Raw genomic sequence first — 20865 nt, forward strand, 5'->3', positions numbered from 1 at the left:
AAAATTGAAAGAGATACAAATGGATCCCTTCCATTTCTTGATATGCTTATCATGAGAAATGGTCACAACTATAAATTTGAGGTGTACAGAAAGCCTACACAGATAGCCAGTTTTATAGTGTCGGTGACGAAATGGATTGGGGACGAAATGGGGCGTATCCTTGACAAGATGATCAAAGGGGCGGAGCCAAGCGGTCCGACAAATTACCCAAATGTATCCAAATGTAGCCGCAATGAAGTCAAATAATGGTCCTACATGAATAAATTGGACTGCCAACCACTTCTCGACTAGTGTTTGGTGTCACAAAGTCACAAAAAATTGGAAAACTTAATTTAAACTGAGTTAATAGATCGCGTGCTTGTACCGAGGGAGCGAGTAATTACCCAAATGAACCCAAATGTAGTCGCAATGAAGTCAAATGATGGTCCTACAAGCATAAATTGGGCTGTGCATCACTTCTCGATTATTATTTGGTGTCACAAAGTCAAAAAAAAGTGGAAAACTTAATTTAATCTGAGTTAATAGATCGCGTGCAGGTACCGAGGGAGCGAGTAATTACCCAAATGTAGCCGCAATGAAGTCAAATGATGGTCCTACATGAATAAATCGGACTGCCAATCACTTCTCGACTAGTATTTGGTGTTCTTGTTTCATATATAAAATATCTGAGGTGTAATTCAGAGTACAGTGTTGATCGCCATGCATGGTACTGTGGAAAGAGAGGGATACTGACGAGACACCACTTCCTCATTCATGTCACATCACTATCCTCTTGTATCTCTTACTTAAGGTAAGTTTCTACACACTCGGAGTTAGGTTAGGTTAGGTTAGGTTTTTTAAGGTTTTTGCAGTTTTTTTTACCTTCCATTTTTTCAATATCTCAACCTCAGCTCATTTCTGACGTCAGTGAAGATTATATTTGTATTTAACACAATTTTCAAAAGTCAATTAGGTGTTTGCAACTACAGGTACTCACCGACTTACAACGGGGTTAGGGACCGACATCCAAGTCGTAAGTCGAAATGGTCGTAAGTCGGAAATGCTTAAATAACACATAGAAAATCTAAAATTTGGGTCTCTTTTTTCTTTTCAGCACCACAAAACACTCACCTTTAAGCTTGCCAGCCATTTTAAAGTGAATTACAGATGAAAATTTTGTCTATGTACTGACTTTGGGACTCAAAAATACATAATTTGACCACATTTTGGTACGATTGAGGCGGTCGTAAGTGCGGGTGGACATAAATCGAGTCGGTCCTATGTCGGGGACTACCTGTACTAAATATATACCTCGCTCTTTTTTTCTCTGTGGTAAGTTTTCCATAGGTTGTGCTATGAATTGTTGGTCTAGTAGTGACTGGAAAGAGGAAATTCTTTGTCTTTCACGGTTCTGTGCCAGAGAATACCATATTGCCAGCGTAATATATTGAGAAGGTCGAGGAGCCGCCTCCTGCACCCAGCAGCCTCACATCATGGTCGATCTGCCGCTAAAAACTGCTGTTTAACGTTTAATGTCCTCCGGTAAGATATCAGGGAAAAGAAAAAAAACGAGAGAAGAGACAGGAAAACTTCAGATGTACAAGAACAACATCAGAAACAGATGAACAGAAACAGTGAAATGGAGAAAGACTGATGCTGCTACAGAAAGAGATATAAAGAATGCTTACTAAATTGACAGCAAGTACCCCAGTCAGGCAGGTCTCTGAGGGAGTGTGGTTGGCTTACAGGCTATTGCAAAGGCTCCTTTACAAACCATATTTGAGGTTCGAAATTTAATTACAGGTGACATGAGTCATTATGAGTAACACTGCAGCTTCTCCCTTACTGCTAATGTTCATGTTAGGCTTCGTGTGTGTTATCATTGACCTTATTTTACCTCCTTAAAGTGATTGTAAGGTGTGGAGTGTAGGAAATGGGAGAGTGGAGTTACGTACATTAGCATTTTGAATACGCCAAGTCAATGATGCTAATTGTAGCTAGCGTGAATGACAGTGGTTACATGTTAATTGTAGAATTGAACACCCTGCTCACTTTCACCATTGAGAGTTTGTGAGCCATTATTAGGTGCCCCAAGCAGCTGTTCCTTATGCCCAATTCTAGTGCATTTTTATGTGTCCCCGACCATGTATTCCCCATACCAGCGTGGTCATTGGCTAAATGAGTGTGGGCAGCAAATGGTTCTGGTTTGTCGTCTCGTAGTAAAACTTCACCATACTGACAATCATGACAAAAGGTAAATTATTTTTCGTTCTACTACCCAGTATTTCTTGTCCATGCCCAACGGTCTTGCTGATAGTGTTGATGGTGAAGGAGTGTATTGATGATGCTCGAGTTAGGAGTAATAGTGACCATAATTTAGAGCACAAAGATAGATCTCAGAAAACCTGCCACACTGAATGCCTTGCTCACATACTGTAGAAAAATGAGTACAGTATGTATTTATGTAAAAAAAATATATTACGTTTCTTCTCGAAAAATTGGATCAGAATAAACGAGGCCAAGTAAAAAAGTTGTCAACGAGGATATTTATCGAACCGTATATGACACTGCCTACTGTATCCAAGGACAAAAAACAGCTCATATCCTTGACTGTATCCTTCTATGTACAGTACTATGTCTTGACCTCCAGGCTCCACCAACCTAGCCTGGGAATTTACCCCATGTACACTGTAATTATTATTGTTACGACCCTCCTTTCTGCCACTTACCCAACTTCCACCGCTGGTTACCAGAGACCAGGGTGTATGTACAGAAGCAGTAGATATATCACAAGTGTCGTCGAATTACCACTCGCTGTCATGCCAGTCTCCGGTAATTTCCCTACAATTGGTATCAGTGTACAGACAAAACAACAGGCAGGTAGATTTCCACCAGGTCACAGAAACACTCATGTGAACTGTAGTCTTCTTTAATAATCATCAAATCTTCACAAAACTGTTCACAGGGTATGTCTTTACCACTGGACTTCTCACTTCATTTATATACAGGCAGCACACTACCAGTATACAATTCCTTAGTCTAATTTCTAGGCAGCTCGCGCTTTTTATATACATCTCATCAGACGCCTAGAGCTTTTTAATATCCAGATGCTGGAGGTCTGAATGAGACACGCCTGGAGAGTCTAGAATGATCTAGGTTTACATTATGTAAGTAAATCATAACAAAAATGAAGTAGTACATTCTAGAAAATTCTTATATAAGTACCTGTAATACCTTTATATCAATAAAAGAAAATCTCCCCAAATTTGCCAAAAATAACAGCGGCTTGTAATAGAAAATAATCAAAACACCGAGATCACAAAAATTGTAATTATAAATTATTCCTTTGCAAAACATTATGGTGAAAGTACAAATGATACCCTGTACTAAAATCATTTTTTTTACAATTCAGTAAGTTGCATGCTTTTGTTCTTAAAACTTGTAAACTGTCAACTGTGAGTGTGTTTGTATGTCTGTCTTACTACATTGATGAAAGAGTTTATGATTTAAAGGTTGATAATATTGGCAGGAGAGGAAGACTAAGAAGGGTAAATTTTTACTTGTTGCCACTAAACGAAATCGAAGTTGAAACTATGTTTTTCCCATGGTTTTTGGTTGTTATGAACGAAATTGACCTTCATTTCTGGTGCAAAACACTTAAAAAACCATCAGAAGAAGATAGTTTTGAATCTAACCTAACCAAACCTCTCTCACTTATACATAATTTGAGCCAAAAATGCCATTAACTAAAAGTGTCTTAAAATTGTAAAAATACTGATTGCAACTGTAAATTTCCCAAGATTTGTTCAGTGGCAACAAATGAAATAATACCCTAAAAAGTTGAAAAGATGAAGTGAAGGATGCACTAAAAGTGAGGTAGGTGGACATGAAGTGTGTATGCAGTATGCATGAATGAGCAGGGAACATGATGTTAAAGTATGTACCATAATTTTTGCGGGAGGGACATGCTGCTGGTGGGTCCTACTCTCTTCTGTAGATTGTTAGGGTTAAACGAGATTCAAGACCTTTTTGTGGAAAAGGAATACCGTAGGAGAATACTCCTTGTACTACGGTGTTAATAAGTGAATGCTGAATGGTATTGAATGAAGGGAAGATGCATGTGTGTGTGTGCATTTATTCTTGTTTCTGGCCACCCTTCTTTAAATAGGAAAAGGCTCAGTTGGTGTGACATACTGTATGTATATATGTACAGTAATACCCCGATTTACGCGGTCAATTGAACCCGCGAAGGCCCGCGTAAAACGGGAAACGCGTAAATGGAACAACAGAACATATGGGATTAATTGAAATAGAGACTGGGCCGACCCCCAAACTCCACTTTTTCAGACACAATACCTACGTTGTAGTAAAAATAACATCTTAATTTTATGATGGTATGCACACACAATTAATATTTAAGATAAATATCAATAATATTAGGTTTTTTAACACTTACATTAGTAGAAAAGATGGCTGGGCACACGGGGATGGGGGGTTGGTTCCGAGGCAGAGGGCAGATTATTGGCCCTCACCTGTATCACTTGTATCAATTGTATCACTATCCACCACAGAGGCTTGCAGGGCCTCTTTGTCAAACCCCTCAAAGTCCATATAAGTCCATATCCTCACTATTACTGACTTTGGCCGGCTGTGGTGGGTGGCGGGTGAAGAACTTGGTAATGTTTTGATGACTGGGTGACCTAGTGCGCACCCTGCCTGTGCCGCTTCCCGCGTATATGAGTAGATGCACCGTGTAAAGTGGGAATTCCGGTTCTGGCGGGGTACTGCGTAAATGTGGAAACGAGTAAACGGGAACCGCATAAATCGGGGTATTACTGTATACAGTAGTGCATATATATTATGTTGTACAGAGTTCACATTATAATCATATCATCTGAAAATTAACTCCAGCTTATTGTGCTTTAAGATTGACCACCCTAATATTAACCAAACCTAACGTTAGGGTATTTAATCATCAGATAAAATAAGCTAAGGGCTAAATTTGAGGTGATCCATAATTCTGTATTATCTCTTGAATTATTGTGGGATTTATTATTTGAAAATAAATTGTGTACAGTTTTACAATCATTTTACATTTCACTTTCAGTCGCAGCTTCAGCAGTACTGGCAGCAATAACCTGTCATGGCTTCAGATGCAACAGCGCAAACTTGCAGAAAGGCGAGAAGCCAAATTCCGAGCAGAAAGAGGTCCCCAGGAGGCTCGAATGCTCTCAGAACTCCGCACTCGTATGAGCCAGGTAATTAAGAACCTAGTTAATTGACAACACTTATTTTATTTTTATGTCAGTACAGTATTTTACTAGCAATCCAGATTTAAGGCTTTGTTCTCTCCAATGCTTGTTTCATTGAAACTCACTTTTGAGTGTAATAAATACTGTACAGCAGGCATGGACAGCCTTTTCTCAGTCATGGGCTGTATTACGATTTAGGTATATTTCTGTGGGTCAGCTCATCAAAATTTATATCCTACCTAACCCAAAAGTAATGTTAATATAGTATTAATAATAGTAATAATAATAATAATAGTAATAACTAGCAGTTTATTGAAAAAGTTCTGCAGCCCGAAGGCTGAAAATATACATTGGACATAAATGACTTATTACATACATTGACATTGATGGTTTAACAAAAGCCTTCATTAAAGAAAGGTAAAGGAACATACAGTGAACATACAGATTAATGTAGGTGTTGAACAGTAAACACGTAGTGTATTAACTCCCTCCCAGATTATGTTATGAGGGGCATCACGTGGTGTAGTAACTCCATAGATGGTGTTTTGAGGGGCATCACGCGGTGTACGAATTACCTCACAGATGGTGTTATGAGGGGCCTGACGTGGTGTAGTACGTAATTAGCACGGGCAAAACCAGGAATATCAATAGGGTCCTAGAAGTTGTGGGTGAGAGAACATGACGAGCACAATGAGCCCACTTGGACTTACCCAACCTTAGTTAATTCCCAAGTGACCCACTGCCACATAGCAGCTAATCCATCAAGCAAACCGCATTGAACTTGGTCCGTAAACTCACACAAGTTAAAGTGTTCATATTTTTGATTATTTGTACTTATTTTACTACAGTATTACTTTTTTGTAGTTCCTTACTATTAGGTGATGAAACAGTAATGAATTGTGTGTGAAGATTATTATTTTAATAAATATTGCTTTACTCACCATATGCTGGCTGTATCTACTTGAACCGTGGGCCACATTAAATAGAATTCCTCAATCACACCACTGACCGCACAGAGACATGGTTTGGGCCTCATGCGGCTCATGGGTCATGGGTTGCCCATGTCTGCTGTACAGTACAGTACTTGTAGTATACTGCACCTCTTTATGTTAACATCAGTGTCTCTTAGATAGCACCTGTCTATCAGTATTATTTATTAAAAAAAAGAGGTCACTACTTTGAACCAGGTTTCTCAAGAAAACAAAATTGCATATAACGTTAATTAAAGTATAAGTTCAAGATAACCTAAAATGTTGTCAGACCCTCAGTTCTTAGGCAAGGGAATACACTAAAAAGTTGACCTGATATTCACCCAAAAATCAAATGAGTGACACAATCATGGGAGGAGGGAGTTAAGGCCAACAACCATATTTTTGTGTACAGAGCTTTCTTGACTGTAAACCATTAAACAGCTAAACTAACAAAAACTTTTAATTCTCAGTGAAAAAATATCAAGTTTCAATTCTCTAAAAGTCAATAAAGAAACAAATTCACTTGAGCTACATTTTAGAGCAACATGTTATTTATGCTACATCCAGAAATAATTTTTTTTTCTGCACTGAACTTTAGTTTCATTCTCAAGAGATATACTTTACTTAAACCTTTTAAGAGAAAAAAGAGGTACATAATTTACTGCACATTTTCAAAAATGATATACAGTTGGCTCCACTCCTGACTTTACCACTTAGGGTGAAACTGATTCATCACTAGTGAGCGGGAGGGATTGGTGTCTTTTTGTGGGGTGAGACAGAGCACTAGGTGGTGAGGAGGGAAAGTGTATATCAGTTTGGAGAGTTTACAGTGTAGAATAACGCTTTGACAGTAGGGGTTTCATCAACTGTGTGTAATCGTCTAGCTCCCCGTTTCCCAACCCTGGGGTCACGACCCCAAATGGGGTCGCCAAGTGCTTTTCTTGGGGTCGCGAAGCAGTTCTGTCACTTCATGGAAAATTCCCACAGATCTGTAGGAGAAATAGGCCTATGTGGGAGGTGTTGAATGAAAGTAACCTTAACCAGTGGGGTCGCTAGAAAAAAAGGTTGGGAACCACTGGTTTTGCTCAAGCCAAGTGAAAATACTATAGTTACAATAGGATGACAGGGGGATGAATTCATGTTCTAAGTAAGGTGTTCCTTTAGCAAATGGGGCATTTATTAGCAAATGGATTGTGGATGTTTGAATCTATACGAGATGGAACTTCCCCACCTGAATAAAATCATCTGCCGGTAGCCAGAATAAACTAGATAAGAAGACGTCATACTGAAGGGATCATAATTATCAGTAAAATCAATCAGGAAGTGGGCACCACATATTTATTGAAATACAAACTTTTGGTGAAAAAAAAAATAGTTCAGTTGGCTGCTGTCCGATATAGAATCATCAAACCACATAGTTTAATTGTCCCAAACAGTTAGTTTAATTGGGTAACAAATATTGACAGTATCATTATCATTTTTATCAAATGAGCAATTTATGATGCAAAGCGATATACAGTAGCTGTTGCTTAAAGGTCGTAAAAATATAATGAAAGTTTCAATGTGTGCACGAGAGGGAACCGTCGACTCCACCTGCCCACCACCCAACTCCTACTCTGTGTTGCTGATAGTGGAATTGCTGTAGACAATTTACAGGGTAGAATAATGTTGTGTCGTCTCATTATGATGGGGCAGTTATGATGAGAATACAAGAATACAAATACAAGTGATATTCACGATATACAGTGGTCCCTCGGTTAACGAACACAATTCGTTCCAGAAGGTCGTTCGTTAACCGAATATTTCATTAACCGAAACCATTGTTTCAATGGGATTTTGGGGAATTGGTTCCAGCTCACCGAAAATTACATACAAAGTAAAAATAAATGCAGTAAAAGTACACGTACTTTGAGGTGTGTCTTTAGAAGGTTCCTGGTTGATGATGATGAGAATTAGAAGTGGGGGTGGAGGAGAAGGGAGAAGAGAAGGCAGTGGGGTGGAAGAGAAATCACCCCCATGCTTCATGCCGCCATTTCACCCATAAAATTTTAAGTTCACTTGGTGTAATTCAAGATTATTTTTTTTAAATCAACACTGCACTGCACTATATATTGTCAATATGTAAAATAAATTTCAGAATGACCAATAATTGTACTATAAAAACGTAAAAATAGTTTATGTTCAAGAGAGTCTCAAGCAAGATGCTTCTCCACTGAGCAGAGACACAAACTGACACCATTCTGGGTGAGTCAAGTGGCTGTTTGGTGCGCTAAAAACTAGTTCCCCGTACTTCAATTATGTTAAATAATTGTTAAAATGACTAAAAATTTTAATATAAGACTTGGAAAATTATTGAATAGTACAACCTTCTTGATATTTACTCAAATTGTAACGAACTTAAGCCCTAGAACCGATTACTGTATTGGCGGACTAATACTACAGCTGGTGAGCAGGCGAAAACATGGGAAAAATTCGTAAGGAATTCGTTAACCGAATTTTTTTCGTTAACCTAATTGAATATTCTTATGGAAGGTAATTCGTTAACCGAAATTTCGTTAACCGAGGCGTTCGTTAACCGAGGGATCACTGTACATACAGATAACTCACGTTTTGCGCTCATTTGATTTAAGCGTTTTTGGAATAACGCGATTGATCAATTAATACCAAAAGCTAATTTATGTGCACCTATTTTTTAAATAACACGGTCAAGACAGTTTAAATTTGCTGCGCGTATTCGCCTGGCAGTGGAGTCGCGTGTGATGCCTGGTGAAGTGTTTGTAGGTTATTACTATAAAGTTGCAGTCATATCAACATCAACAATTTTAATATTATTAATAATAATAATAATTATTATAATAATGTAATAATAAATATTATTACTGTACTACTAATGGTGAAGATAATGATGATAATGAAGGACAGGTGCTCCTCTACTTACGAACGAGTTACGTTCCTGAGGCTTGTTTGTAAGTCCAACTTTACTCTTGTAGATACCAAACATATTGTAAAATAAATAAAAGATTATGGATATTTAGTACAGCTATACCCTTTAATACAGCTTTAAAACCTGGCTCACTCTTCTCCTCTTAGGTAATTGTTGTTCTATCTGGAATTTTCTTCAAAATAATCCAGTCTCATCCACATTAAACACCTGTTTTGGCAGGTAACCTCCCTCAGTGATGATGTTTATATCTCTGAAAGTTTGTAAGTTGAATGTTCTTAAGTAGAACATAAGAACATAAGAATGGAGGAAACTGCAGCGGGCCTATTGGCCCATACTGTGCAGTCCCGTTTACACCCAACCCCTATTGCTCATATAAGCATCCAACCTATGTTTGAAGCTATTCAGCATATTCGAGTTAATGATGATATTTGGTAACTTGTTCCATTCATCCACTACTCTGTTTCCAAACCAGTGTTAACCTATTTCACGCCTAAATCTAAATTTATCTAATTTAAAACCATTGTTACGAGTTCGCTCCTGGTTGGATAGTTTGAGTACCTTTGTAATGTCCCCTTTGTTTAGCCCTGCCTTCCACTTATACACCTCTATCAGGTCGCCCCTCGCTCTACGTCTCTCGAGGGAGTGCAAATTAAGATCCTTTAGCCTGTCTCTATACTAAAGGTTCCTAATGCCTGGGATTAGTCTTGTCATTCTCCTCTGAATTCTTTCCAAGGATTCTATATCCATTCTGTAATACGGTGACCAGAACTGAACTGCGTAGTCCAGGTGTGGTCTCACAAGAGCAAGATACAGTTTTAGGATGACCTCGCTAGTCTTGTAAGTAACACTCCTTTGTATGAGCCCAAGTACTTTATTAGCCTTGTTATGAGCAAAAACACATTGTTTACTTGGTTTAAGGTTCCTACTTATCATTACTCCTAAATCTCTCTCGCAGTCGGATTTCTCTATGGCATCGTTGTTCATCTGGTATCTGGTTTCCCTGTTTACATCACCTATACTGAGTACTTTACATTTGTCGACGTTGAATTTCATCTGCCATTTTTCAGACCATTCAAAAATTTTTTTTAGATCTTCCTGTAGTTTTGCCGAGTCCTCGTCAGGTTTAATAACACGTCCTATTTTAGTGTCATCAGCAAATTTACTTATGTTGCTGTCTATGCCGATATCTATGTCGTTTATGTATATAATAAATAATAATGGTCCAAGTACTGAGCCTTGGGGAACTTCACTTGTGACGTTGCTCCAATGGGACTTAGTGCCGTTAATGCTCACTCGCTGTTTCCTGTCCTGTAACCACGCCCTAATCCATTTAAGGATGTCACCTTTGATGCCATGTGCTTCTACCTTTCTAATTAGTCTTTCGTGGGGGACTCTGTCGAAGGCTTTGCTAAAGTCGAGATATACCACATCATAATTGTGCCCCTCGTCCACTGATTCGAAAACTGATGAAAAGAATGTTAATAGATTAGTTAGGCAAGAACGTCTGCTTGTGAAACCATGCTAGAGGAGCACCTGTATTCTGTACAACAACTGTGACGACGTCCAGCAAGCTTCCCGCGTATCGCTTTCTCAGTTCACACCGTCACTACTTTTTCTCTGTGCTCTCATTTGCATTGTGTTTATCACATACCTTTTTAGTGTTAAACGCTGTTTTTCCCATTGAGCATGTGTGGAAAATGTCCCTCTGCCTCCTCTGGGGCGCCTAAAGCTAAAAGGACACGAAAAACAATCGCAATGGACGTGAAATTAAATGTGATCACCCGCCTTCAGAGAGGAGAGCGTGTGTCGGAGGTTGGCCGCGTGCTTGCTTTAAGTGAGAGAACTGTTCATACCCTGTGCGGTATATGATGGTTCCCCTAACCTGTGCCATTTACATGTATTCTCATGGGAAAATTATGTTTAATTTACGTGTTTTTTCATTAAGCAGTTGTTTACAAGAATGTAAGCCCCGCGTAAAACGAGAGTGATGGATCCACTTGAGCACAGTGGGCTGTGAAATCCCCAGCCATTGAGCGATGGCCTGGTTACTAAGGTTACAAAGCCCTCTTCGTGGAGAGTGATGGGTGGTGGAGGTCGAGAGTGACCATGTAATTTTTGGGGCCACCATATCACCTTGGGTTAGCAGTGTGATTGGCTCACACTGACGGAGTTGCCTCTTGCTCTACAGCAAACCAGATAATAGAAAATCAAACAAATATGATTTTACTTTATAAGTTCGTGACCGTTGCTTGAAATACTGGGTATCACTTATATTTGTATTCTCATCATAAATATCCCATCAAAATGAGAGGACATGACATTATTCAACTGTAAATTGTCTGTAGTGATTTGACTGTCCAAGTAGGAATTGGGTGGTGGAGGCAGGGAGGGTGCGGGACTGAGTGGGTAGTCAAGGGTTCCTCCTGCACCTTCGTCCAGGGTTGCCGTTGCGTCCAGTGCATAATATAGAACTTTATTATTTAACATCTTTAAGCAACAGCTTTGCATCACAAATTGTAGATTTTATGATAATAATAATAGTAATATTGTCATTTTTTTATTCATTGAATTTATAACTGTTTGGGACAATTAAACTATGTGGTTTGTTGAGTTTATACCGGACTGCTGCCAACTGAACTATTTTTTTTTCACATCAAGTTTGTATTACAATAAAATGTGTTGACCACTTCCTTATTGTTTTGATTGCTAATTAATCCCTTCACTACGACGTCTTCATATCTATTTTATTCTAGCTACCGCCAGATGATTTTATTCAGCTGGGGAAGTTCCATCTCGTAGTCAAGGGGTTAAACAAAGCTTCACTGCTTCTACAAGATATAGATTCAAACATATCCACAATCCATTCTCTCATAAATGTCAGCTTTTGCAAAGGAACACTTTACTTAGAACATGAATTCATCCCCCTTTCATTTTATTGTAAATTTAGTATTTTCATCTGGTTAGCGTTAGACAATTACACACACTTGAGAAAACCCCGTCGGTATTGTCAAAGTTTTGTTCTGCAACGTAATCTCTCCCAACTGATATACTGTACTGTACACTTTATGTCCTCATCCCCTGTACCCCTTCCCCACAGAAAGACACCTACCCTGACACACCCCACCCTTCTCCCTCCTGCTCACTCGCTCACTAGCGAATGCTTCGAATTCACACTTCAGAATTTAAGGATCATACCTCAGGGAGAGAGAGGATTGGCAGTGCTAAGTGGTAAACTCAGGGGTGGAGCTAAATGTACAGTACTGTACTGAACTTATGCTACATCCTTAAGAGATGCACACAAGTTACATCCTCAGAAGATGATGTACAGCACCTGAGCCTATCCACTTATAAAAAGATACTTTATACTGCACTCGGTAGATGGATTTACTGAGGGCAGTTTGCCCTCTCCTTTGATGTAGAAAAATTTTACATCAATTTTTTTTTTTTATTAAAATTTTTAAATGATACATAATTGTCATTGCCAGATACACAGACACATTAATTTAAATGAATTTAAGTATTGGTCATTTTCAGCTCAGCCTTTTCCTCCAGTCCTTGAGGCTCTAGAGCTACCCTTGGTACTTCATCTTAAAGAAAATGAACTTAATGTAAATCTTCCAAGACAAGATGAACAAAATTTGTAAACAATACTGTTCCAGAAACACCTAATACTGTACCCTGCATAGTACAGTACAGTACTTACACTATCACTCTGCAATACATTGAACGTACAGTACTAGTGATGTTATTTTATAGGAATATAACTTTGTGTACAAATATTAATTTTTTAATTGAAAAAAAGCTGACATTAACAATACTGCACCTTCTTTGCTTTCTGAATGCCATCATTTTGGCAAAAAAGTCAACATTTGGGGATTCTTCCATAGGTAGAGCAGAAGTCTGTGTACTGTATGAACCAGTAGGGATTCAAATTTTCATTGACACATGAATCACATGGAATCATTATACTGTACTGTACTGTTTAAGAAATATTTTACCAAATCGTTTAATGTATTATTTGTTGGTACTGAAGGAATTTGTTAATTTCCTGTAATTTCTCTGAAAATGTAGAAAAAATATAAGCTGATTGCTACAGTTGATTTTATGATGTCACTTATGAACAGCAACAGCGCACAACTGTCACCAGTTCCAAGGAATTTGAAGATGGCTACGTTAGTGACTCTACACTCTTGTCGGAGACATCTCGGGAATCTTCCCCAGTGAAGACATTGCCACCTTTAACGATTAATACTGGAGTTGCCCCCACCACCCCCCAGAAGCCCCCCATTGGTCACTCCACTCCAGCCAGGGGCAATTCAGCTCCTTCATCACCTATTCTGCCTAGCAGGTCAGCCTTACGGGAACGCTCTATCAGGTAAGGCTGCTGAATTATACAGTTCACTCATATAAAATCATCTCTTCTTCTGGTTTTTGTATAATTGTTATGCTTTCTCAGATTAGACTAATTTTAATACTATTAATGTCTTATAGAATAACGTATAGTCAATATTTCTCATTTTTTTTATCATTTTAACTTTTTTTTAAACTATTTTTCTTCCCCAGAAATAATCCACCTCTAAGTAACCAGCGAAGTCTTCCCAGAAAGTATTCCGACACCTCAGACAGAGAGAGACCTTTTGTAGCTGTTAAGAGAGCACATGAAAATGCTAAGCCAAGTGAATCAGTGGTATGTACCTTTTGATATGTATGAAGAACACTTGAATTGGAAAACTATGTTAAGTACAGTACAGTATATAAAATCATTGAAATAAGTACTAGTATAGTGTATAATGATAATATTTATTCGGTAAAATTATCATACAATCTTACTGTTAATCTTACTGTTGGTTTGGCATGTACAGTATATACGTAGAGTAAGCAGGTACTGCACTGTATACAGTTCAGCATGTGAATAGACAATGCAGGTTTACAGTGTACAGTCATGAACAAAAAACTGTTTAGCCCTTAGGCTTCGGGTCACATCCAGTGATGTGTGTCTGTAGAGCTTCAGGTCATGTCACATAACATTTAGATCTTTCGTGGGCCTATTTGAATAAAAAGGGCTGGGCTGACTAGATTATGTTGCTAAGTAGGTATTTATCTTTCACTCATTCACACATGAGAACCTCCCAATCTCTTGTCAGTAGCTTCTCAGCTTTTGTGATGTAAGAATCTCACTCTTGGTCTGGACTCACTTCACCATGTGTTTCTACCCCTCAACCCCCCAAGCACAAGTCTAGTATTGTGATCAATTACTGGAGCAGTAATAATGATTGTCAATAGTGTATATTGTAATAACATAGTAAAACAAGTGTCCTGTACCTCATACTGCCAACAAATTAGTGTTGTTTACCTTGTCACTACTGTGTCACATACACACGCCACTTCACGAATATTCTCGACTCTTCCTAGCCTTGATGTTGCCAACCTGTGGTAAGGACATTTATTTATTTCCTGTTTATATCATGCGTGGCTAGTTTGTAAGGCTATAATTGCTTTTAATTTATTTTTAAAATGTTCCCAAATATACCTATGGGTAGACAAACAATTTGGGGACTTACTCCAGCAGTTCGGAGTCTCAGGAGTGTAAACAAGCTATTGTTCATGGCTGTATATAGACTATGGAGGTGTACAGTTTCCAATGTACCTCAGCAGTGCAGGTATACAACAATAGTAAACAGTAAGGCAATTTGGCCAAGGATAACCGACAAAGCCATCAGATGATTATTTCCAGTAGGGTCATAGATATAAATAAGGGGATATTATATTAATGAGATATTTACTTATGGAGGAATACATTAAAAAGTCAGTCTCAAGTTGGAAGGGCTGTCATGGTAAATGAGAGGTTTTTATTTATATTACATGAGGATTGAAGAAATTTTGTGTAACTACAGTATTTGGGAACAAATTTAGAATACTGTACAGTACATTACCTGATCTTGTCCTGCAAAAGTGTGACCTTGCTGCAGTTATCCTTCAACTTGAAAGCCATACAAATATTTATGTAAATATAATTCATGATTATGGGATTAATGTTTTCTTTTATTTTTTAGGATTCCTCAGCAGCCTTCAGTCAACTCCAGACATCTCCACATGGCCACATCAACTACTCATCCTATTCATCAACATCTACTCCTGTGGATGGTCTTCTAACAACAGTTGTCTCATCAAATCAGGTTTGTATTTATTGTTGAATGATTGGCTTTAGTTTTTTTTTGCAAAAGCATGGATTGTGTGAGTATTGACTGACTTTGGGGGTGCATGAAACAAATGAAAACTGGTACAGGTACAGTAGTTGAAAAACTTTTGCATGCTGATGATGCATATTGGATGACACGAATCTAATGTTCAGCAGGAGGGTCTGTTTTTTATACACGTTATCATTGTCAATATTCAGCTTAAATACATAGCTTCTGCCGTGTGAGATTGCAGAAACTTCAAGAAAAGGAAAGATGATAATATTGTAGTCATGAAATGAATTTGAATACAGAACCCATAATGAAAACTGGATGGAATACTGCATATAGTACTGTACCAGTGGTACTGTACCAGTATAATGTTTGTGAAGATTTTACCAATCTATGTACAGGGTATTCAAGATTCTTCACAATTGGCCTCTTGCTTCAGTATTTGGCTTAGGTTAGACCTTTTTTTCATTAGATTAGTAAAACAAAATAGAATTAAGCATCCTGTTCATACACATGGGCAGAGGGCGCTCACTAATCCACACAGGCCTCTAATGACTCAATTTAGCATCAGAGCTTCAAATTTTGTCCTACAAACTCATCATGGTCATATGAAATTTAGTTCATTTGATGTTATTCTATAACTGTTAACAGTATTCATAGTCATTATTATGTTTTAGGATCCACGTTAGTTTAAATAAAGCACAAGCAGTGTTTCCAATGTGACACTTTTTAAGAATAATAATGCAATGCTTTATCAGTGGAAAATTTAGTAGAACCTGACTCTTTCATAATTGTGTCAGCTTATGTGTGGAAGAAAAAAGCCAAAGTTACTGTATTTGTTTTTAGGTCAAGCTGGAAGTTGATTGTTTCCTCTATTTGATTTATACAAACTTCTTTAATGTAAATACTGTACAGTCATGATAAGAGGCTCTTACTGATATGAAAAGTGAGTCTTCATATAATTGTGTAGGTCAGTTTAACTCTTTTAGTAATTGATATCTTTAAATGGGAAAGAAGATATACAACTTGTTTTTTTAATTGACATAAGAAACCAGTTTCATATGGACCCATTTTGTGATTCTTTTTCCCTTGAACCACCCAGTGTTTGAACTTTCTTCCAGTTATCTGACAAAATATAAATAATGTTTTTTGTATTGTTTTATGAAAATCCGTTGTTTCACACAAAGATATAATTTGGAATAATATTTCATGTCATTATTAGGTCTTTATTACTTTTGAATATAAAGTCTACAATTACAGTCAGTTTAAGATCATATATTACAAGTAGGACACTTAACATTAATAACCAAATGCAGTAGTTTTCTCTCTTTTTTCCCAATATATGATTCAGTATACTAATAAAATAAGTATATGGCAATAGTGTATGTATGTATCTCAAGAATATTGATCTGAGTTTTCTATTTTCTCCAGTTTCAACAACTCTTTAGTTGTGTACAGTGATCTATTATAAATAAGATAGTTTTATCACTAACATTGCATTAATCGGTTAGTTATCAGGGAATTCAGCAAATGAGCAATCATATTTTACATTATTCTTAGGAAAATAAAATTTCCTTTGGTTCACTTCTTGTAGAATACATTAGTTTAAAATATTAGTCATAGATTATCAGATTTTAGACTAAAAATAAGTTGCACTGCATGATGGTTTTGGATTTACCTCGAGTTCTTTGATGCTTTGCAACAACTGAGACTTGGACAAAATTGAGAATGAGCACTGAAATATTGTGAGTACTGTACAGTAATGTGATATGTGACACTTTTTATTTATTTTCCCTGATGTAGACATATTCATGTTATACTTGGCACAATTAACATGTCCTCTATCTTGTATAAGCCACATCATATACCAATGCAGTTGATGGCCTGCAGACTCTCAGTCTTTCAAGCTCATTAACACATTGATACAAGACCCTTACATGAACTTATGTCAGTTCACTTGGAAGATTTATTTATTAGTTACTGACGTAAAATACTATTGACAGCTTTCAAAACCATAGCAGGAAGGTTACTAATAATGTACTCTATACAGCACTTGTTAAACCAGCATCATCGAGTTAGTGAATTAATCAATATTCAAATTATACTTTACTGTACTTATAACTTCTGGTTTTTGAGCTTAACAAGAGACTTCTTTTGTTTCACTAATGGAAAAGTTAATTAAATATTGAATGTTGTTGGAATATTAACCTTCCTGCTAGTGCAGTAATTGCATGCTGACCTTGGAACCATGAGTTACGTGGTGTTTACAGGAGGGACTGGACTCACTAGATGCCCTGAGTGCCACCCTAGCCAGTCTGGGCTCCCCCACTCATCCCCCCACCACCTCTACTACCTCACCGCCCAACCCCATAAGCAGCACCACCACCACCATCACGACCACTGCTGTCACCACCTCTGCCGAGTCACATCCAATTCTGACGGCTCAAACATCCCAGGTTAGCTACCACTTGGTAGTTAGTCCTGTTGGTATACAAGTTAGACAAGCTGAAACTTGTTCAGATACTTCCCTCATCACAGGCATTCCACTTACTATTGTATATTTGAAGCAGATTAATGAATCAGTAAATCAGGCATGTTATAAAATATTGTACAGTAATTACATACTCCTATATTAGTCACCCAGTATTTATTTGTTGCTTACCATTAATAATATATTGCTGTGGGTAATTTTATAGAATTTTTTAGAAATTTTAATCCTTCATATCTTATACTAATAGGAAATTAAAATAGCTGTAGTATGACATGTATATACAGTACTACAGTTAGGTACAGTATTTAGACCTTTTGACATAAAAATAACAGGATAATGTACTTACACAATCATGTGACAATCTCAAGTAACTGACTTACCTCTATTTTTTTAACATTGTGGGTTTAGTTATTTAAATTAAGCATTTATGAAGCATGGGAATATTCACAACTAAATTTAGAAATTAGGAGGTGTGTATTTAGGTTGCATGGAAACTTGAGAGCATGGTACTGTACTGCATTTTTTAGTTCAGTCTAACAATCATTAAATTATTTCTTAGTACATTAGTATTTTTGTTTCAATTTATTATACAAGAAAATTACAATTGTAATCTCATCATGTAGGACTAGCTAATCTTAACCTCAGTTTAACTATAATAAAATGCACAGTAGTGTTATTAAATCATGAGAATTTTTAATTGTCACTAATTTAAGGATTTTCATGATTATACATATTTTTTTATCAGAGCCGAGAAGACAGTGCTTGGCAGAGTGATACAGAGAGCAGCTTTGGTGGGACCCGACCAATCACCCCTGGTTTCCCTCCTGCAACTCCCACAACTCCTTACCTGAACCAGGGACTTCCACCAAAGAGTCCAACCATGCAGCGGTAAGTCCGTATTCTGTTTGTTTGCATTTTCAATATCTTCACTAATTTCCCAGCCAATTGCATGATCTTGCAAGGATTTGCATTATTGTTGATAACTTGTCAGATTCTTGAATTAAAAGTATTCTTTGCTCTAAAATAGTGAACAATTTTGCTTGTTTTTAAGACCTTTTTTTGCTAGCATTTAAAACACTCACTCTGTGCCTGGACTAGCCAGTGTCTCAAATCTACAATTAAAGTGCCCAGATCTATTCTTATTTTCAAGATATTTATTATTCCCAAATAAAGAAACTTATATATTAATATAGTGGCACAATTGAATTTCTGATATGCACAATAAACTGTTAAAGGGAAGTTGATATATTGTTGCCAACAGGCTGCATGCTCAATTGTCACTTGTCTTTGTTATTAAACACAACATATTCTAGTTGTTATCTTTACTTCCCAGTTATTGTTACAGTGAGAGAAAATCCCTTAGTTTGTGTTGATTCTTATGTGTTATTAAAATGTCGATGTGAAAAGATGAAGTTTAGGACTTGTTACATTTGTTACATCAATGTGAGAAAGCACTACAAAATTTAGGTTTGACTTGGCCGAGAGCTTGTGATCTCTTCACATTGAACTATTGCACATGCATATGGTAGTTAAATACAGTAATGTAGATCGAATACAGTAGCATCGGGTTATTTCGCAACTTTTTTTTTCCTCTTTCATGGCCAGCTAAATTACAACCATTTTTCTATACTGTATATTAAAAAAAGCTTGATTCAGATTATGTTTCTTGATAATTTAAATGGTGTTTATTATCTATACTGTACTCTGTGTAGTGAATAGTGACTGTGTGGATGCCATCCTGAACACACGCACGGCCACGAGCTACAACTCAATAGTAGTTCCATTGTTTACATGTGGGATGGATTTACAGTAATATCTCTCAATAACAGAACTGTTGGTATCAATAATTTTTTTTTGTCACATAGCATATCTCCTGTTACTAGGGTTGGTTTGTACTGTATTGAAAATATAAATTTGAATAAAGTTTTAATAACATGTATATTATACCATGTCAAAAAATGAACCACAACGTTCTGGTTACCAGTAGTGTACAGTATGTTGTTTCATTTATTTCATTATCATTTTACTCTGGGTGGATCATTATTGTTTGAATGTTATTTCATAAATTACTGTTTTGAATACCCACCAGATTTTAAGATATTTAAATATACATAATTATATAGTTTATGGTGCATAAGTGCTAGCTGTGTGTTTTAATCAACATGCAGTTGGTACAGGTGCCTAGTGTAGGTACAGTACCGTACACCACAGTAATATTTCCTGTAAGTTTATTGTAGTAAAAAGCTCTTAATATATTTAAAAAATTACCATTTTCAATACAAACCCACCAGACAGTAAGGTACTGTTATGCAGTATAAATCTATAAAATATTTATCGGCTGAGATGCTCAGCTGCGCTGTCTAGCAAGCTCCAACATGCACCAACTAGGACTCCAGCTGCCAGTGTGAACTGTATTGAAAATAGTAATTTATGAAATGTATTACAGTAATATTTTTTTTTTATAAAATGTGCTTAGAGGAAATATTGTGTTTAAAAGTTTAACACTTATGGCTTTGTTCTGTAAACATTGTCAGCCACTCTAAGTCTAGCTTGGGCAAGTGAGGCAGCCAATCACAACCTCCCTTTACGTAGCTGACCAATAGGTATGGTGCATGGGTGGAACTCGTGATGAGAGGGTAAACTACCCAGATAGCATGTATACAGTAATCCCGTGTTTTTCGCGGGAATTACGTTCCTGAAACCCCCGCTAAAAGCCAAAACCGTGAATACTCTTTTAGGAATCACTGTACCTGTGGCCACCAAACAGCTCAGGTAGATCATGCACTTAACCATGCCATGCTCTCTATTCACAGCCCAGTGGTCACACTGATCACTGATGCACTGTACCGGCATTTACTAACATCATTATTTGAAACTAATCATATTGTAGTACAGGTATAATAATAGAAAAATGTAAACACAGTTATATACAAAGAATGTTTATTTACAAGTAAATAAAAAAAAAATATTTCGCTGAGGTCGGCAACACCCGCATTGCCAGCCTCTCTCTGCTGTCCCGCCATCTGCCCGCCCTCACGCA

At 37.2% G+C, this 20865-nt stretch overlaps 1 protein-coding gene across 1 annotated transcript in view; it reads left to right on the plus strand.

Annotated features, from left to right (window-relative positions):
- LOC121867324 (tensin-1-like) overlaps nt 1–20865 on the plus strand; it is a 108209-nt gene that overhangs the window by 61527 nt on the left and 25817 nt on the right. The window contains exons 3-8 of the mRNA XM_042367271.1: nt 5087–5237; nt 13271–13521; nt 13710–13833; nt 15200–15322; nt 17605–17790; nt 18571–18713. Of these exons, the coding sequence (XP_042223205.1) occupies nt 5087–5237; nt 13271–13521; nt 13710–13833; nt 15200–15322; nt 17605–17790; nt 18571–18713 (978 nt within the window). The remainder of the gene's footprint in view (nt 1–5086; nt 5238–13270; nt 13522–13709; nt 13834–15199; nt 15323–17604; nt 17791–18570; nt 18714–20865) is intronic.

Source organism: Homarus americanus, unplaced genomic scaffold, assembly GCF_018991925.1.
Source record: "Homarus americanus isolate GMGI-L3 unplaced genomic scaffold, GMGI_Hamer_2.0 scaffold51859, whole genome shotgun sequence".
Classification (NCBI taxonomy): domain Eukaryota; kingdom Metazoa; phylum Arthropoda; class Malacostraca; order Decapoda; family Nephropidae; genus Homarus; species Homarus americanus.